Consider the following 20,483-nt stretch of genomic DNA (forward strand, 5'->3'; position numbering starts at 1 on the left):
AATGAAATTAGTGCTGATACTGTGAAACTTGCTATTGTATTTCTTTATCTGCACTTGCAACTAGAGACCCGAGGCAAGAATCAATTAATAAAATTCTCCATCATGTTGTGTAGGTCAGACAATATAATATTTTTTTTTCTAATGTTAGAATCCATTAGTATTTTTTCTTAGGCTTTTCTTTCCATTAATGTGTAACCAAGCTTGAAAATCCTTCAATTTAAAGCAAAAAGAATTAAGTTTAGAATTTGGCAGGGAGGGAAGGGTTGGATGCAGAGTGGGGGAGAATTAATGATTGCCTGGCACATCTGGAGAGGACAAAATATCCCAGCTGCTATCTCCTTGAGGGATTCTGCTCTGCTGTGCTCTCAAGATATTAGTAATAAGACTGATAAGTTCTAGACTAGAGAAAATGCCACTGTCAAAGTGCAAGTTCAATATTCAATATTAACTGTTTTACAGGACCAACAGGGAGGCTCACAGCTTTAGTACACAAATAAGGACTGGAATGAAACCATAGCATTCAGTCTGTCTTTGACCTCATTTCAAATTGCAGCCCAGAAGTGAAAAATCTTGTGCATATATCATGTAATTTACCAGGCAGCTGTTATTTTTCTCTGAGTTTGAATCCCGGCTGTACATTACATTGAACTGGAACTCTCTGTTACATATCACAGGGAAAAATGTAGCTCTAGTAAATAAAAGCAGGACAACAGTTTTAAACATGGCATGCACTGCACATTTTAAAGTTGGCGCCAAGATTTGTTAAGACATACGTAAAATATGCATGAAGGAAAGGAAACATTCTGCCAGATGGCACACCAGAAATAACACACACTTTCTATTTATGATGAGATAATCTGGAGTGAAGCAGTATTTTCTAATTGGATAAACATGGGCCTAGGATCCTGGGAGATCTTAACTTTACTCTCAGCATTAATGCTAACTCCCAGGGTGGTCCTAGATGCACAAGAATCTGCTATGTTGCAGCCTTCCTTTTTAAATGAGGATAAATGCTTCTTGATGTACCTCCCATACAGGGACAACACACCGGTTATTTCCTTAAAACACTGAAAGACAATAAGCCCCTGGCACCGGATATGTAACATAACTTTTGCAATACAAAAAACATGCATCATGAATGATGAAGCACAATGAAAAACATACTTAAAACGTCAAGCAAAATGGCAAAGTCTCAGTAGAACAACTAGGCTAGTAAAACTAAAGTAAAGATGTCAATCCATGCTCACAAAATATATGTTGTTTCCCACGATTTTTGTTTGCTCATACCAACTAACGTTAGGTCTGTTGCCTGAGGAAATCGACTTTCTTCATCTAGTAGAGAAAGGAGACCCATGGGTTTCTGGAGGAACATATCTAGAAGCGGACGGTTGTCCTCATACTCCACTGCAGCAGCATCGATTCCCTCACTCTGATATTCCATCTACAAAGTTACCAGCACAGTTTTTATATTGAACAAGTAAAAGCAACATTGTTGAGACATTAATGATGCACAGCAACACTCTATGGACCCCAACATTATTAACAAAACAATAAGTATGTTGAAAGATGTGGCCATGACTTGTATTTAAACCCCATAACCATTTTAGAGTTTATAATGTACTCCTCAATATGATCTATGGGTCAAAATGGCTGATTCAACTAGACTTCGTAAGAGTTGAACTTACTTGCTCAAGTGCAAAGATATGTTGATTGAAATAAAACTGGATCTGCTCATTAGCAATATTTATGCACAGCTGTTCAAAGGAATTTCTTGCAAAGTTCTCAAATCCAAATATATCTAGTATCCCAACATTCATCCCATTTTCAGCATTGCTGCATGTGAAAATACAAACAAAATTCAGCATGGGCAACACCCAGTTAAAATCAAAATAAACATGGTAACTAAGATTGCATGATCAATTCAATCTGCTGCAAAAACAGCGGAGAAAAAGTGTGTTTGAACTTATCAGAAGTTATGCATTTGTTCAACATCATTAATGGCTTGGTTTTACACTTGCCTTGTGCAAATTTCCATGAAGGAAGCTGGAGAATCACAGGTGAAAAGCAGGAGAAAAACTCTTTGCAGATGTATTAAAACAAGTGATTTCAATAAGCAGATCCCCAATAAAACCTATTGTCAGCTCCTCCACATCGACAAAAGCGTCGAGCTCAAATAGAATGTTTTCGCTATACTCAGTCAGCAAAGTAATTTCTACCAAGTCTGCTGCTGTTACAACAGGATTGTTAAGAGTGTTAGCTTATGTATTCTCATACCACAGTCACACTGGAACTGCAAGTGTGGATGATGACATTTCTGCGTGATATAATAAAATACCAAGTAGGAATCTCCAAGTTATCTCCAAGACAAGAAAAATGCAGAGCATATTAATGCAGTGCCAAAGCACAGCATTACGTTAACATTATTCTGTGGTAGAATTCAGAACTAGCATCACCTTTGTTATGTTTGCAATAATTATTCCACATGTTGGCCTACTACAGTACTTGTTCCCTCCATGCCTTCTCCCAGGAGGGAAGGAGGAGTCTTGTAGCAAGTAGAAGCACTTTGACATCACCTAAGGCGTTCTCTTATATCTAGAAATCTCTACAGCTGCTTGAAAAGAGCAAAGCAGCCAGACCAGTTGATGAAAAAGACCAGCAATGAAAAAAATGTGAATGTTTCTCTAATTACAAACAATTCAAAATTGTCAATTACAACTCAAGTAGCAGCATAATAATAATCTGAGGTCTGTATTTATTACTATCGCACAATGGCAGAAGTACTGGAAGGACTGTGAAACCATACTGAAGTTTTCAGTGCACTCCAACTATTTACTGGCCTTTGGTATGACCTAATGTTCGCTACATAGGAAGCATCTTCTTAAAGAATTTTACGTTATTTTCACCATCTGATTTCCGTTGACTTCAGTAGCTAAATTCCACTCAGCTCTTTGAAAATGTTGGGGTTAATGTCCTGGAAACAGAATTCAGTATCACAGCATGAAAGCCATTTTGAAGCCTTAGCCAAAATAAACACAGCACCCCTCCCGCAAAATCAAAAATATACAAATGGATGAACCCATCAAAGACTACTGCACAGTAAATACAAATGATTCACCGATGTGTAACTTGCCATATATTTTTATCTGGCTGAAGCAGTGTATTAATACGATTTACAATCCAGCTGAAGAGCCGGCCATAAAGTGCTTTAGACATGGCATCTCGCACATCAGCTGCTTTGTCCACAGTGTTTGTTCGAATAATAGTTTCCCCACGTGTTACAACACAGTGGGATGTTAGGGCCTCTTGAAGTTCTTCTGACCCGATACTTAGCAGTGCAGCAGCTGAAAGACAGTGAAGAAAAGATATTTAACTGTGATTATGCAGTGGAAGTCACTAGCATTGCCTGTTACCACAAGTTACAGATTCTCACAGATATAGTCAAATTGCTTTTGTAGAACTGACAATGTTAAAATGTGTTTACCATTATCTAAGGCTTCTGGGTTGGGAACCTCACTTTTATCTGTTTGGTGTTGTGAAGAAATGGCAGCAAACTCAATATTTCCAGTATTTAGGATTCCAGTCAGAATTCTGTACACTGAGTACACTTCCTGTAAAAATGACAAAAAGCACTTTTAAGGAATCATATTAGATATGTACTCCAAATTTACTCTATGAAAGAAAAAGGGGAACACTGGAATGGCTATTAAAGCTTGTAGACTGCTCTGTAAGCTCCTATTGGTTGTTCAAGTAAGCTCCTATTGACGCAGACAAGTGTGATACAGAACTGTGAATGGACTTGCCTGATTACAGAATGAGACCTCAGGCTGGTCCCGGCTTCTGGGTGTGTGTGTTTTGCTTTCATAATTCATTTCTGTCATAAGAGAGATTCTGTGGCACAGCTGTGTATTCACACAATCAAATGGCAGCCTGAACACAGGCAGTGCTAGAGATGTTTTTAGAAAGAAGGTCGATAATGGTTTAGAAACTGTATCTCTTACCTCATCAGTGAATCCTATAATTCTAAAGCAATGCTGAATTGCTTCAAATTGTCTTCCATAGGAATCCTTGGTAACAATATCATGCATTACTCTTCCAGTTTCATTATCAATATATCTAAGTAGAATAGGAGAAAGAAAGCACCAAACTAGCAGATATGCCAGTACAAACTTCAGTGACTTTAATGTAACAGCATCAGCAAATGGAAAGAACATTTATTGAAATATCTTCCAATTAAATATTTTCATGCTAATTCATAAGAAGTTTTAATTTTTGTTACACTAACTTTTGCTTATACTTTGTTAATATCTGTTCATAGCATTACTAACATTTTATACACGCACACCCTCACCCAATATAGATCAGATGCTCTCCAAGTAAAAATGTCTATCAAAAAACACAACTGCAAAATATATTTGGGGTTCTCTGAAGTATTACAAGAAAGCATGAGGTGACTGTCCTGATCTGAAAATAGGACAGAATATTTACATAATAATGAGATTGTTTCTTCCTTCTCTTTAAATGGTTCAAGTTCTCATACAAATAATATAATTCTTTATTGTCCATCCTTTTCTTTGCTTGGGAGGATTAAAAAAGATCCTTAAGGGATGTAGAAGGATTAAGAGAGATTTTAAGGCATCATACTGAAAGCAAGAGCTGATCAATAGCTAATTACAATGAATAGTTAAAACAAGTTACCTAGGAGGCTTTTTTTCAGGAAGTCTATATTCAGAAAGTTTCTTCTGATGATAAAGGCCAGCATAAATATAATAAAATATATGGAAATTTTTCTCTCCCCTGGAAACAAAAAAAGTATTTCTATAAAGCACAGATGTTTATACTTGCAGTATCTTGTACAAGGAAAAGTGGAAATCCTTATTGTGAGCTAATTGAGTAGGTAGCAAATATCCCACTTGTTTTAATGGTGTAAGATCAGTGCCAATAACAGTGAAAGCCTAAAGACAACTATTTCAACTGTGAAACACAGAATACCCAGCCAATCACAATATTTCTCCAAAGAATGGAACAGGTCTGGCTTCCAATCCAAAAGAACTTTACTACTCTTTTCATTATTGTACTGTATAAAGGACTAGCACTTTAGTAGAAGACACTACTGAAAGCATTTAAAATAAGGGTTTTTGCAGAATTAAACAGAATCCAAACATTACATAAATGTGAAAGGACAGATGATTAGTACACTTACACAGCCTGTTTTATGACCCTTGATTTTTCAAGTAGATACTCAGAAATCTTTGCCCCCATTACAGCTCCTGTGGGCGTAAACATCATTTCCAGGTATTTTCCGAAGCGACTTGAGTTGTCATTGATGGCAGTGCAGGCATTCCCAAATGCTTCAACCAGAGGATTCACCTGAAGAATTTTCTCACGCAAAGCACGGTTATTGGCCTTCACAGAACAGATACAGACCAGAAGGACCATTAAAAGAATATATTGCTTACCCACAATCCAATTCCTGCCTCAGAAGCATAGCATCCCGTTATCATAACTTCTTATGGAGTTTGATACTCTGTTAACCTAATTACACAATAGGGCCATACACTGAAAAAGAAATGTCCTATTTGTTAAAAAAAAAAAAAAATTCTTCCTTCTCTGCAATTGTTCTGCCTCTGAAGCTTCATGAAACTTAGATAAAGCTCCCAAACCATCAAAAACTGAACAAGAAGAACATTAGCTAAGATTGGAATCATACTAATACATATACCACTTATGGTTAACCTTACACACTTATTTTCCCATTGATTTGCATTAGAATCATTATTCATTACATTTAAACATGTAAGAACTTCTAAGATCAGATCCAAAGCAAGATCTGTCATTCTTTATTGTATACATGAACAATGTCATAAACACTGTAGCTAACTATAAGCACTGAACATTTGGAATTTGTCACTTTCCCTTTAAAAGTATTGAGTGGCTTGGTGCAGGTTGTACTCTAATGGCTTGATTCAGTGCTCACAAATGCTTTGCTTGATTACTCTGTCCCTGACTCAAGTGGGAAAATTCACATGAACAGTTATATGTATTAAAATAAGAAGAAAATTTCAGGGGGTAGGGAGAATTTGTTCATAGTTTTACATGATTGGCTAGAAATACCTTTCCCAAGAAGGTCAAATGTTGGACGATCAGATGGGCACTTTCTGTCTTTCCAGCACCACTTTCCCCACTGATGATAATGCACTGAACACACAAACAAAACAGTAAGTGCACAGCTCACCGCATGGTCAATAAATGGGTTTTCAGCTGTTACTGCTCCTGTCCATTATTTAACATTTAGTACCAAAACCGCAAAATACCTTATGGGTCAACTCTCTCAACTTCTTTCAGAAAGGAAAGATCAGTAGAGGCTGAGTGTAATCATTTCATAATTCCTTAGATCACTAAAATGCATCTTGCAATGCCTGACAAGAATGTGCATATGTGCAAAGGAGTGAGTGAAATTCTATGCACTAAGACATAAATGAGTGACCATGTCTACAAGCTAACATACACTGTGCACACAGGCAGCTTGTTGCAAATACTCAGAACTCCGAAGATTGCCACAGCTAGTTGATGTAACATAATTCAACAGTGCATCTGAGCTCACTTCATTGAGTTCATTTGAATTAACATGAAATACAGGGCACAGCTGTACTTAATATACTCACCAAAAGTCTGCTTCTGGCTTTAAAAATTATTTTAAGGTTTGCTGCTGTGTAGAGAGATTATCCTGTAAGTGATGCTGATATTCAGGCTAAAACAACAGACTGACATCTAAACATTTCAGAAAAATATGCATCTGTTCATTGGGTGATTCTGAGAGAACATACCCATGTTATTCCTGAGTTGGCAGACTGTATGTAACATGGTATTTTATAGGTTCTCCAAAGGCTTACAAACTCGGGGATTAGCTGGAAGCATCTGAATTACTTGATAATCTGCTTTCTGCTGGTATGTTTCATGAATGAAATGGAAGGCCAGTACACCTGGAATGTCAGTTCAGAGCTGAAGTGCGAACACTTCAGGTCACAGCAAGCATGAATTCTAATGCTATTTCTTATTTTCCAGTTTTTCATGTGCCCTACAGATCGCCAGTGCAAATATTAGTCTACTTAAAGTACAGTATGAACTGACATAGGAAAAATGTTAATGCCAAGCAATTGCATAGATTTGTAAATTTCTATGCAAACACATGAAACTTCCTTGCACCATACACTGACTCATGCAAGATTCTTTGCTGGGAAAAGAGATGAGGTCCTAAAATACTTGACGCAATGATACTTGATACAGAACTGAGCTTTGTGAAGAGGTTTGAAAGAGACAGCAGTTCTCCAGACAACATTTCTGACACTCCTTTTTGACCAAGAGAAAGATTATCCATTCTCCCCTCCCCAGCCTGGAATATATGGAGGCATTCCAGCTCTTTTTTATTTACCATTCTCACTGTGAAATAGCCTTGCAAGACCAACCTATGCTGTTCCATAAAAAGCAATGCATACCAGTGGGGAGGTAAGTTATATAAAGTATATATATATATATATATATATATATATATATATATATATATATATATATATAAAGTACATGGAATAATTAGTGGGTATGTTAGGTACTACTAGACTCTGTGCTCCATGATAGATACTGCTGTGAAGTTTTCTTAGGAATCAGACATCCTGTGGTGTCTGATAGAAGGTGTGGACATTGACTCTACATAATGTTAGTGATATGACATTTGCAGCTCATTTCCTTAATTCTTGTCACGTATTTTTGTGTTACTTGGAAATACACAACCTAGTGATGGACCCACAGTGTTTTGATACCTAGAACTGTCTTAATCTACTTTACTAGAGGAGTCAAGTACAACAGCTTACACAGTTAAAGACCATGAGTTCTTGTAGAACTCATACTGGCCATATTTGACTTTAGCTTCACCAGAAATGTTAGACTTGGAGTCAGTTTTCAGGCTTCAAAGGAAAATGTAAGGGAAAGCTGAGTGGATAAACAAGCAGAGTTAAGTACATTTTTGATCTAGCTACAGTGTGCATCTAGCACACCCTAAAAAGAAGAGCCAGCATAACATTGCCCAGTTAATGGAGATAAACATACTCCTGTAGTCTTTTACAAGCGTAAAATAGCAAACTATACATGCCAGCAGGCATAGCCAGATGTCTGCAAATAATTTGCTGCCTCTGCATAAATGCAAATTACTTCTTGAAGAGGTAGGAAGGACATATAATATTAAAAATCTATAAAGTTAGCCTGATGGACTGACAACAAAACTATTTTTCTCTAAGTAATAATATATGTAAATAATTATTAGACCCCAATATCCGTGTACATACAATACATCATGTTCAAAAGAGCGCAAAATTACAGTTTTAAGAATGCAATAAAAACGAACCTAACTTCTACAGCACAATATTTCATTCTCATTAAAATCATTGCTAGACTTGTGTCCTCATTACATTCATATTAGACCTATCCTTAATATAGTTTACTAAACAATGACTTGATGGTTTGTGTTTTTTGTGACTTGCAGTAAAAATAAATGATTATCCATTACTTGCTACTGTCTTTCTGCAATGGAAGAGCAGTTAAAACTCTGTTAACCTGCTACAGCATTGAGACCCCCCTATTTTACACAAGTATAAATAATTACAATACCTAGTGCAAGACAGGCTAGAATCAAAGTGTATTGCAATAGCCTGTGGTTGGTGTCAACTGCCAGAAGTTCATGTGTGTCTGGGAAACTATAATGGTCAGGTAACCCTTTTATTTGACCTATTCAACTTTGTGCTCTCTTTTATGTCACTGTCCCAACCTGACTAGATTTCTGCTCTGTTTTTCCTCATACAGGAATAAAAGGCTTAAAGAATAAAGTACAACATGAAGATTCTTACCTGATCTTTGCTGAATGTAACCATACTTTGGTAGGCAGCATCTGCAGAGGCAAATATGTGGGGGGGATTGGATGAACGCTTCACACCATGATAAAGCTTGGAGAACTAAGTTAAGAAAAAAAAAAAAAAAACATAAGTCAGAATACCTAATTAAAATGTACAAATTAATTGTAAAATTAAGAATTGATACGGAAGATAATGACTATCTTCTGCCTACTAAACAGAAGGCAGTTGCCTGTTCTACCATGAAATTCACACTGAATCACCCAGCAGAGGAGTGGTAATTCTTGGCACTGACCACCTTCCAGAACACAAATTACAATACCTAAAATACATCTCAAAGTTGCCTTCACAAGATAGTCAAGAGAACTGTATCACAAGAAATACAATTACAAATACAAGCATTCAAGCAGGGAAATACCCAAGGTGAACCACAGAAACTGCGAAGAGTGAAACTGCAGAGTGAATCTGGAATCTGGTCCCTCTAATTTAGGCACCCTCAGCCACTAGGATTTATGGCTCCACCTCCCTTCATATTCATAAGGAATTAAGCTGCCTCTATCTTTACAGCATTTGATTCACTTGTTTCTTTTAGGCTGTAGCTGGTGGTACAGGACATGTAATAACCCAATAGTGAGAGCAACTGTTTAGAAAGCAACAGCCTCAGCATGAGGTGGTTCATATAACCACCTTCTGTTTCCTGGAAGAAAGTACTAAATGCCAGACAAGAACAGCAGTAGCTGGGGCAATATTCAGGCCTCCTGTGAAAGTTGTATCACCATGGGAAAAGCAACAAAATCAAACTACATTAAACTGAAAGAGGGGGAAAAAAAAAAAATAAAAAAATAAAAGATTTGTAGCCACACATTTCTGAAGGAAGAAAAGGCTAGGGTTAGTCTGTGCTCCCATCATCATTTAAGTACTTTAGCCAGTGGTGTTAATAAAAAATGCAAAGTAAGTACTGTCCGCATCTTGGAGTCTCTCTTACCTGTGGAGAGTAAATGCTGAGATTCTGGAAGGGGTTTAAGGCTATTAAAATGTCTCCCACATAAGTATAAATTTGTAAGTCAGCATAGCGTTTCTGCAGCTGATGGATAATTGTATCCTGAGAAGATTACAGAAAAAGTTTGATTGTTAAGCAATATTTTTCCAGTCAAGATAATTTTTGTAAATATGCTGAGAACACTGATTAAGAAGTACTTATTATACATGTTATTATTTCTCAAACACTGACATCACAAAACCAAACAAATATTTTCAAATTTCTCCCTAATATCATAAAACTAAGTTAAATGGCATATCCTATTGCCAGATAAGTATGCATTCTCCTATATCAGCCCAAGAAGTAAACTTCCTGAAGACAAAATGGCCATGCAGATTTTCTGCACTTCACAGTATGTTTCCATTTAATTTTTTATTTGACCGTAAAACAAGGATAATAATTTCTCAAGGATTAGATTTTAACTGGTAGTAAGAGACTGTTTTAAGCAGAATGCTAACATGATTTAGTATTACATCGTCTTCTCACTGGCATGCAGGTTAAGGATCCTCAGGAAAAAAAAATTGCAGATAGTTTGCACATAGGTGTTATAATGAAATATGCAGCTTATGTTGTTTCACCACTTTTTATGCAGAAGTCGTAGATGTGTTACTCTACATAATTCAGTTCTAGAAGAGTCACTTAAATCAAAATCTTCATGACTAAATTTCTCATTTTAAGACACTTGCAAAATATTTTAAACTATCATCACTCATATTTAACTTTTTCCCCATAAAAGGATTCACTGCTACTGCTTTTATGTCATTAATAAATAGAATATTAACAAAGTGATGATAGCAGATCAGTCACAAGACAATTCCTTTTCCATGCTGAGACAAAACCTTGCAAAAAAAGAGTTCTCATTCTGTTAAAAGAAACAGGGAAATGTGAGGCACAGTTGTCAGAAACTGCTGCTCAGACAGTACAGTACCTCATCTAGAACTTCTAGATTTACCAGATCATCATCCAGAGAGTACTTGTCAGCTCCATCCACATAGTAAGGTCTTCTAGTATGTATTCGTTCATGCCTGGAAGTTTGTTAGTAAAGCACCAGGGTTACAAAACTTGATCAAATACAGCAAATACAGAGGCAATGGGAGTCATGGGCGAGTGTTTTTGCCATGCAGAAAACTTAAGCATGCTCTCTGAAATACGTATTGTTTACTTGAAATACCCTTTCATAAAAGCAACACATCAGTTTGCTGTGCAGTGTAATATCCCTGTTTTCTTTCTCACAAGATATAATCCTGATATATTTATTAATGCTCACAGAAAAGATTTCTCTGTAGGCTTACTACTCCCCAATAATACTGAAAAGTATTTTAGAAATATCTTTTCCCTTCTTGACATAAGTTAATAAACTACCACTGATTAATTAAATCTTCCCCACCCCATGGTACCTAGTCTATAGTTTTATCATCTAATGAAGTTACAAGAAGTAATAAGTAGTATAAAATCCTCCTATTACCTTGTTGTATGACAAAGCACCTCCTCAGATGACCCTAGCTCTGGTCCAGAACATTTTTGAACCACAGCTGCCATCAGACTCTAAATTGTATGAATGTTCAGTCAGCTTGTCCTTAGAGATTTAAGCCACACAATAAGCAGCAAAGACAAACAGTCACATAACCCCTTTATAATCAGATTATGCTGAAGGAATCTTTGAAAATGCTGTGTATATGTTTTTAAACAGCACATCTTTTTGAAACAGGGACAAATCAAGACAGTGTAATATGTCTTCCACAGAGGGGGTGAAATATGAGTGCTGTAAGCACAACCAGGCTTTTCTTTACAACAAACATAATCAAAGCATAGTAGAAGGACACCCACTGAGATACAGTCTGCATCCTGCTGAGTAACATTTAGCATTGATCCTCAATGACAGTCCCTGACAGATTGTTTCTGCATTGGTTGCCATGTAGAAAGTATGAATCACATGCTCATACATCCAGAAGCAATGCTAAATATTGTATCAAGCAATAACAGAACGATAGCATAATGTGGCAGGAAATACTCTTTATCTATAATGTTGAAGGTTAAGATGAAGATGTAGCAGGTCTTTTTTCTTTAATCCTAAATTTACATAGTCATGGAATCCTGTTTGAAAAAATAAGCATCGAGGCTCTTGCTTTTGTCTCTTTATGTGCACTTCCACATGAACTTAGTAAGATTTCATTCAGTAAAGAGACTATTTTCATACCCAAGAGCTATTGTGTACAGAAGAATTATTGCCTGGAAAGTGTCTAACAAAGAGAAAAGTGTTAAGTATTTATTGATAATTGTGAACTACATTTAAAGATCTTCATTTTTTATGTCTATTTTTATTCATTTTTCTTGTTTACTTTTGGCAACTCTATGAGTTCTGGAAAACTACTCTGTAATGGTTTATTTGAATTGTAATTAAATAAAACTGTGCAATCTGTTTTGTCAGCTAGGATATAAAATACAAGGACCACAGCAGGTTTTGATGACAGTCCCACTTATATTTTCCATCCTATGTCCCCAAACAGAAATGGTTGTTTCCTTGATGTACGTATGAAGAAAAGAAAGAAGAAGAACACACACAAAAAAACATGAAAGAGAAATTCTTGCAGTGGTTATTATTTCCAGTGGGCAGCATGGAGACAGTGTCAATTTGTTCAAAGTTCTATTCAATTAAATCCTCCATTTTTAGATTTTTGTTAGGTGCTTACTGCATTCATGAACATTACACTGCTGACAAGCCAGATCCTCAAGGGAGTACGAACGCATGTAAGTGGCATAATGAACTACTGTTTTTCTAATTGTTGTTTCCATTTCAAAACAGAATTCAACCTTTTACTTCACAGCTGAGAAAAATATTGTTAAAAATAATTTAAACCATTTAGAGATGGGAGCAGTTATCAGTCCACAAATAAAGCAAATATTTTAACAGTTGCTGGACTTCATGGAGATGTGACTAGCAAAGCAATGGCTAGACATTATAACTAATGTAACTAAACTGTGAGGATATTTTTTCTGGCATAAACCGTCATAACCACAATATTAAATTGCAACAAGATGCAAGTATGGATTTATCTACCAGAGGTGCAGGGAGGAGGGGGAAAGAGGGCACATCTAAACCTAAGCATCTCTAATTGCAGAATGGCTTTGCAAACTAATCTGTTATCTGATTGTGTATTAAACTCCTGCTGTTTGTTCTCCTTAAGTGATAAACGACTCAACTGTGTTATTGGAAAAGTATTTTGTTTTGTTTTAACTCTATGTAAATAAATAATTAAGGAAACTACTCTTAGTCAAATATGTAAACCAGATAACCTTTGTGCACATATTTCCTTGTGCTTAACTCATTTTCCTAAGTACATGATTAGGAAGAGGATATTAGGAGCATAACATCACATTAGCTTCAAATCTCCTGCTGTCCTCATCAGTTTTCTACTGACCCTAAGTCCTGCTGATATGTTAACAGAGTGGGAAGAAAGAATACAGACAGTAAGCTTTTATTATTTCTACAATTTTACATCAGACGTACACACTGCTTTTAAAGTATTTTCAAAACATTTCTTAAAAAACAGAAGGAAACACTCTTAATTGGAGGAATAATTGTAATTTCTATTTTCGTCAACAGTGCAATTAACAGCCTTTTTTCAATTACTGCTAGATTCACAGAATGGTTTGGGTTGGAAGGGACCTTAAAGATCATCTAAGTCCAACTTGCCAAGTGCAAATTCTAAGCAAAAGGAAAATTGATAGTGTTAGCTTATTTGCCTTAAGGTTCCAGGAATGTTCTGATTCATATCCTGTAGGATGTAGTCTCTTCATTACAAAGTGGCATAATAGGGCTAGTCACTTAAGGTATCTAACCTTATAAAACCTAAAGAGCAGTATTAGGTTTATTCCAGAATTCTAGTGATGAGCATTCTCTTTTGAAAAAGGCTCTGTTCTCCCAAGCATTTTCCCTTCACCTTTTTATCACACAAAGATAGCTGGAGAGAGCTTTTTCAGATTTCGGAGGAGGAGCAAGTGGCAAGCAGCACTTCTCTTGTACTAGATGTCAGCCACAGTATTTGAAGTGCACTGTAAATAGCTATATGCTAATATGACCCTGCAATCAAGCTGATGATAGGGAAGGAAAAGCTAAATTGACCACAGATACTTCTAGATTGAAGAATCATCTTGCTGGCAGGTCCAGCCTGAGGATTAAAGCAGCACAGATCATGATTTTTTTTTGTTCTTTGGCAAGTCCCCCTCTCCAAGATCGCCTCCCTCTATCCCCAACATTCTTTTATAACAGTGCCTTTACTTTGGCCTCTTCATGCAGTTAAGTATTTGTTTACTGTTCTTCTAGGACTCACAAAAAAAAAAAAAAAACTGTTTCTGTACTAGTTCTTCTTTAAGTTATTGCCAACTTTAAAATAATTTGTGCCCAAATAGAGATTTACAAGAAAAACACTCAACACGATGAGAGAGAAAAAATAGCAGTGAATGTGCTATTGTCACACAGAGAAGCACTACCTATTCCCTGTGCATTGCAAAAAGCAAATTTTGCTCCTGTACATCAGGTTTCAGCCTGGAATAAATTGTTGAAGCAAGGTCATAACAGAAACACTGACAAAGCCTTAATTACAACAATATAAAAGCTGTAGCTATAACAAACATCTGTGTAACCTGCAGAAAAAATACGTATACTGTAATCAGACCAAGGACTGCCTTTGGGGGCCCCAATTGCTTTGTAATTTTTTTCCTGTAATTTTTAACTATTTTTTAACAGTCATCTGATATGTGTACAGATGAAGGCTAGAAGTATTGCATTTAACCCACATTAAATCCTGTGTGTGCAGCATTTTACAACCAGAGAACTATTTCTGTTTCTGTTATTCTGAGTCCAAAGGAAATTACTGACTGAATGCAATCAACTTCCTTGCAGTTAATTGCTTTCAAACCTAAATGTGAGCTGGCAGAGAAGCTAGATATCTGGTTGTAAGAATTACTTCCTTGGATGGACTGCTGCTGTAATCCAGCTGGCTGACAGGAGGGGGGAAGCTGCCAAGCCACCATAGCCTCATCCTAATATCGGAGAAAGTACCCGGAACCTACCTGCCCTTCTCAAACTATTACATGTTTAGCTTTCTTTTTTCCATTTTTTTTATGTTCTTTTTTACTTCCCTTTTTCCAAGCTTCTTCAGGTTTGGTTCATCTTGATGATAAGGTTACCTTTTTCTCCCTGAAAAATCCAAGGTTTCTTGACTGTTTGTTCCCCATTACAGTGGCACATTGACCTAGCATGATCCAGAACAGTGAACTATTTGCTGTCTACAGTAAACTTGTTAAAAAAAAAAAAAGAAAAAAAGGCAACACTTATCTACCCAAATGATGAAGTTCTTTCATTCTTTTAAAAACTGAAAACAGAGGTTACTAGATCTTTTCCTGTTGATTCCTATGAAGAAGCCTATTTATAGAGGAACATAAAATACCAAGACTGTAGGAAAACATCCGAGATAAGAATAAGCCATGCCTGGAGTTCGCCTCTTCAAAGCTGCTGATAATTTGGAAACAGCCACTTTGAACCATACAACAAAAAGCATTTGATACTTAATAAAAATTGAATTTCAAACATAGAATCAATTCTAGGAATTTTACGCCAGGAGTTAATCACTTGAGGAAATATAACAGATTATTACTTTGCTGAGCTTCAGCTCTATGATATTTCATAGACAGGGATAACAAAACAAAAGTAGATGGCAGTTGATGATTTTTAGGCATTATTAAAACTGTTATAGACTTACCTACTGCATTTTGTATAGCTGCTCTAGGTTAGCTCTCCCTAAAGAATACATAGACATACAAGTGAAACATAGCTCGTACCTATACTAGAAATAATGTCCATTACTTTATCACCTTCTAAGAGAAGAAATCCTACAACAGATCTTCCAAAGTTCCTTTTACGTTGTTCTTGGACCTCTATGTAATAGTTTTCAATAAGAACAGTTTCTAAGATTTTGAAAAATGATTTGTGAGAACGGCACCAAGGCAAAACTTTTTGAATGTATTCTGTAAAGACTCTTCCCTGCTTTCTTCTTCATTATATGTGTGGAAAGAAGGGTGTTAGTGCTGGGTTTTGTGAAACTGGCAACACCCCACCCATTTTCATAGCGATAGGAGATATCTGCATCTCATGCATAAAAATAATGTAGGGAAAAGTACTTAAAGCTGGTGGAAATGTCTCAAAGAGCATCCTTTTCATTAAAAAAAAAAAAAAGAGCTGGAGCAAGTGTTAATGTTTTTTTTGTTGTTGTTTTTGTTGTTTTTATTTTTTGCATTTAAAAAGTGTTAACTTTTACTAGCACAAACCTTTTTGTTTCAGTTATAATTTCTCACATAAAGGAAATAGAGTGTGAATCTGTCTCTAGCAGGTTACCTCATGGCAAAGGGAGATGGCAAAACAATATCTTTGTCAGAAACAAACTGATGATAGCAACAAATGTCTGTTAGTAGGCTCTTCTCAGCAAACCCAGCAAAGAGCTCCTTTAGTTCAGATGGAAGACAAGCTGTGCTGATCTTAAGTCTAACTATACCACGCTCAAAGAAGTTTACAAATGAAGAATGAAAGAAAAATTACGGAGGAGTTTCAGGCTGTGGCTGCAAAGGTCAGACCAGATGATCCTGTCAAAAGGTGACAGCTTGCTTCTTTCTACCTGTATCATCCCTTACTTTTGGTCACTTGAGATAATTCCTCCTTTACTTCAGCTATATCAGCCAAGGAACCCCCTCTCTGCAATCTCTAACACAGTAAAAAAATCATCTGTATGTTTCTGCTGGCTTAGTTTTCTTCTTAGTTTTTTCTTCTACTTCAGAAGGTTCAGAAGTTCAGGAGGTTTTGATAACCATTGGAGCTGAAATAAAAACAGCATCATGAGCTTGTTCCTGGAAGCTGTGGTAGAATGGGAGAAAGAAACCAGTTCTTTCCTTTTCAGTAGCAGTGAACTGCTGTATCAGCTCTCCACATCTCTCCATTATACCCTCCGGACATACTTTGATGAGAAAGTTGAGCTGCGATTTAAAAATTCTTTGCCAAAGAAAATGATCTGGTTCCCTTTTCTGACTTCTGTGGCTTCCCCTCCTCTCTTGCACCAGCTCCACCTAGTCTTCAACCCCTTGGTGAGTCAGATACACTCAATAACCCAGGAGAAAAGCAGTCCTGTTTTAATTTGGCTTTGCCAGGCTGGCTGTCTCTGCTAGTTCTCTGAACTCAGTCAGCTCCCTGGCAGGTCAGACAAGCCCCACAGCTAACACAGCAAGAATATGGGGTGAGGAAACCGGGACTTGACAATGAGCTGAGCCCATTTGTGAAGCCGGGCTTTGAGTTAAAGTCACTAATGTATTTCAGGACAGATCTTTGGCCACAGTACCATAAAGCAATGGGAAATAAATCCACAGTGTTGATAAAGGTTCCCTCAGAGCAGGTGGAATTGCCTCCTGGACATAAATTACACCCATAAAGGATATTCTAGGCCAAAGTGAGCAAGCCTGTGCTGGGAGACATTCAAATGAGACCAACACATAGCCGTGATGCAGCTAGAATATCCCAAAAGGTCCTGGTAAGCGGAATGTCACTCAGAGCTCCTAGAACAAATGGGTGTGACTGAAGTGTCATGCCAGTGCTCTGACTGCCATTACATTTTGTGCATAGGCGAGTAAATCTGACTTGGAGCTGCCTCAGACTTGTCTGGGAACTTGGAAGCTGGGAAAGTGGCTTAGAAATACCTTCATACCCCCTTTCCCTGCATTATCTAGATCTTGTGTTCAGGTACCTGCTTAGCCCTTTATGCATATATTATTTAAATATAGTTTTTTTAAAAAGGAAGAAAAAGGACATTTAAGTTGTCTTGTATAGGTTATTTGTCTCTAATAGCACTCTAACATTCTCAGAGTAACAGAAAGCTATGTTGTGAATTGAAATGCATCTGATTATACTTACATTAATGTAAATCAAGAGTAAATCTGTCAAAGCTAGAAAATCGACTGTATGCTTAGCTTAGAACCAGTTACACACTGTTACCTGCAAACACACCTTTGCAATCAGCGTGGAAATGCCACTAAAGTAACTGCCACTTAAACAGCCTGAACATGCACATCACCTGGCAAGGGAAAAGTGATTATATAACCTGTCTACTCAAACCTTTTCTCACAGATAGGGGTGCCATTAGAAAAGATGGATCACACCAATCTAGCTAAACAGGTCAGTCCCTTTTGCACCTGCCATGAACTACCTCCCCTTCCTGAGCCTAACTAGCTCAACTACACTGGCAGAAAAATAACGCAAGTGACATTTTTTTTAAGTTTACATTATGTATATATTATATATAGTTATATTACATATTGATAGTTATTTTATAAACACATTAGACAGTTTTTTAAGGCTTTTCACTGCTACCATTTTTCCTAGGGGTTATATCTCCCTACTGCAGAGCCAAACTCTTTACTATTATCAGACTGTGTCTATACCTCTGGGTATAATTAGATGCTGGTTGGTTCTCTTGTAATAATCTTATGTTTATAGTCCAACATTAACTGACTGGTAGTAAGTACCTATTTAAAATTTAGAACTTTCCCACTTTCAGAATATAAAACTGCCATTTTCAGTCCTGGCTAGTTATAAGCAACTGAATGTAGGGCTTTACAACAGAAACGTTCAGCATTAAAGCAGCTAGCATTATGGAAGCCCAGCACTTCTTAATATTAGACACTGTTTTCAGATGCTCCTAGTCTTCAAAACTGCAATATTTTCAATTTATTTTTTTATTTACTAAGGCGTTCCTTAGAATACAAGCAAACCTTTGGAAATGTTTTGAGATTCTTTCTACAAAGCAGCTAAGACCCCCGTTTTTGGCACACACATTTGGTGTTTTGCATGGATATGCTTTTGCAGTGCTACTAAATTTTTCCCAATTTGATCAAGTTACAAATATTTGGAAAAATCAGTGCTTCATCATTCTGAACAATATGTTGTATATTTCAATGGTAAAGCTCACTAAATTTTTGTTCTCACTGAGCATGCTCTCAGCCTTGATCAAAGTGGGTCAGTGCTTCAAAGAACAAGTAAGAAGCTAGCAGTAGTACTGTAGTAAAAGGCTACAGTGATCAAAAAAATCAGAAACACATTCTGTCTCTTCTCCTGTTAGGAAAGGCTGAGAGAACTGGGCCTGTTCAGAGAAGTCTCAAGAGGGACCTTATTAATGTATGCAAATACCTGAGAGGAGGGTGCAGAGAAGATGGAGCCAGGCTCTTTTCAGTGGTGCCCAGGGACAGGGTAAGAGGCAATTGGCACAAACTGAAAAACAGGAGGACCCATCTGAACTCCAGGAAACACTTCTTTACTGTGAGGATGGCCAGGCACTGATACATGCTGTCCAGAGAGGCTGTGGAGTCTCCCTCCTTGAGATATTCAAAAGCCATCCGGGCATGGTGCTGAGCAGCCTGCTCTGGGTGTCCCTGCTTGAGCAAGGGAGTTGGCCCAGATGACCTCCAGAGGTCCCTTACAACCCAAAACATGTGATTCTATGATTCTTTAATAGCAGTTGTACAGTATATTGGCTTCAAAGTGAAGGTAAAAGATGACTATTTCTCCAGTAGCCTAACCTTGCCTCCTCTCTTAGCATTGACTGGCACTGGCAGATGTCCTCTAGTTCAGAGGCATGGCTAAAAGCAAAATGACAATGAGTATGCTGAGAGCAGGGCTTTAGGAGTAGAAGTGAAACTATAGCAGAACTGGGAAAGGTGAACTCAGTGATGTGAAAGAGCAAGTGGTCTGCAAGCTACATTATTAGTTTATGGACAGACTTGGGAAAATAAATGCTGGCTTGGTCTTGATTCCTTCTCACCCCACATTATGGAGACAGATACCAAAGAGATTTGTCGGAAAACCATGAGGAATCCATTTCAGAGCTTCTCTTAGCACAAGGATCATTCCATTCTTTGTATCTTCTATTTAGTCAAAAGCTGGGAAAATTCCAATATCTTTTTTGCCATCCAACCCACAGCTATAGTAGTCTATCTGTGAGGAGTTACACGGGGGAGATCCACTCAGGAGGAAAGACCCAGCAGAAACCTGTAGTGTAACACTGGCATAGCTCCCTCACTCACAGTAAGCAGTTCCTAGTATGCATTTCCAGTGGGGGAGTGCAGGGAGAACAAGCTAGGAGTCAGTTTCACCTTGAAACTGTACTTATAGCTATTCCTTTATTTTAACTTGTACATTTTTGTTTGTGCTTCTAGCATTTAAGCTACAGAATCTAATGGCATATAAGCATATACATGTTTATGACTTATGAATCATGACATTTAATTTTCTTCATCAACATTAGTAGGTGTTTGTTTATAATAACGGGCCAGAACTTATCTCATGCTAGACAAATTTCGTATTACAGAATGATCGCTGAGCTTGGGAAGGTGTGCTCATTTGCATTTAATTCTTTTTTGAAACAGTGAAATTCTGCCACCCTCTGGACAGCAACTAAACTAAGATATTTAGTAAGCCTCAAAAGTAAAAAACAAACAAACAAAAAAAAACC

At 37.1% G+C, this 20,483-nt stretch overlaps 1 protein-coding gene across 8 annotated transcripts in view; it reads right to left on the bottom strand.

Annotated features, from left to right (window-relative positions):
* MYO3B (myosin IIIB) overlaps positions 1-20,483 on the bottom strand; it is a 245,708-nt gene that overhangs the window by 142,523 nt on the left and 82,702 nt on the right. For 4 of the 8 annotated variants that reach the window (XR_010832378.1, XR_007162482.2, XM_048061517.2 and 1 more), the window contains exons 13-23: positions 10,865-10,961; positions 9,883-9,999; positions 8,895-8,999; positions 6,112-6,195; positions 5,201-5,403; positions 4,696-4,794; positions 3,999-4,113; positions 3,482-3,608; positions 3,116-3,341; positions 1,686-1,833; positions 1,288-1,441 (exon numbers count right to left, since the gene is read on the bottom strand). Coding sequence is in view for 4 of the 8 variants with exons in the window: in XM_048061517.2 (XP_047917474.1) it covers positions 1,288-1,441; positions 1,686-1,833; positions 3,116-3,341; positions 3,482-3,608; positions 3,999-4,113; positions 4,696-4,794; positions 5,201-5,403; positions 6,112-6,195; positions 8,895-8,999; positions 9,883-9,999; positions 10,865-10,961 (1,475 nt within the window). In the remaining 4 variants the exon portion in view is untranslated. Of the gene's footprint in view, positions 1-1,287; positions 1,442-1,685; positions 1,834-3,115; positions 3,342-3,481; positions 3,609-3,998; positions 4,114-4,695; positions 4,795-5,200; positions 5,404-6,111; positions 6,196-8,894; positions 9,000-9,882; positions 10,000-10,864; positions 10,962-16,162; positions 16,806-20,483 lie in introns of those variants that run through there. The other 4 variants (XR_007162477.2, XR_007162478.2, XM_048061531.2 and 1 more) reach the window with 2 other exon arrangements.

Source organism: Anser cygnoides, chromosome 6, assembly GCF_040182565.1.
Source record: "Anser cygnoides isolate HZ-2024a breed goose chromosome 6, Taihu_goose_T2T_genome, whole genome shotgun sequence".
Classification (NCBI taxonomy): domain Eukaryota; kingdom Metazoa; phylum Chordata; class Aves; order Anseriformes; family Anatidae; genus Anser; species Anser cygnoides.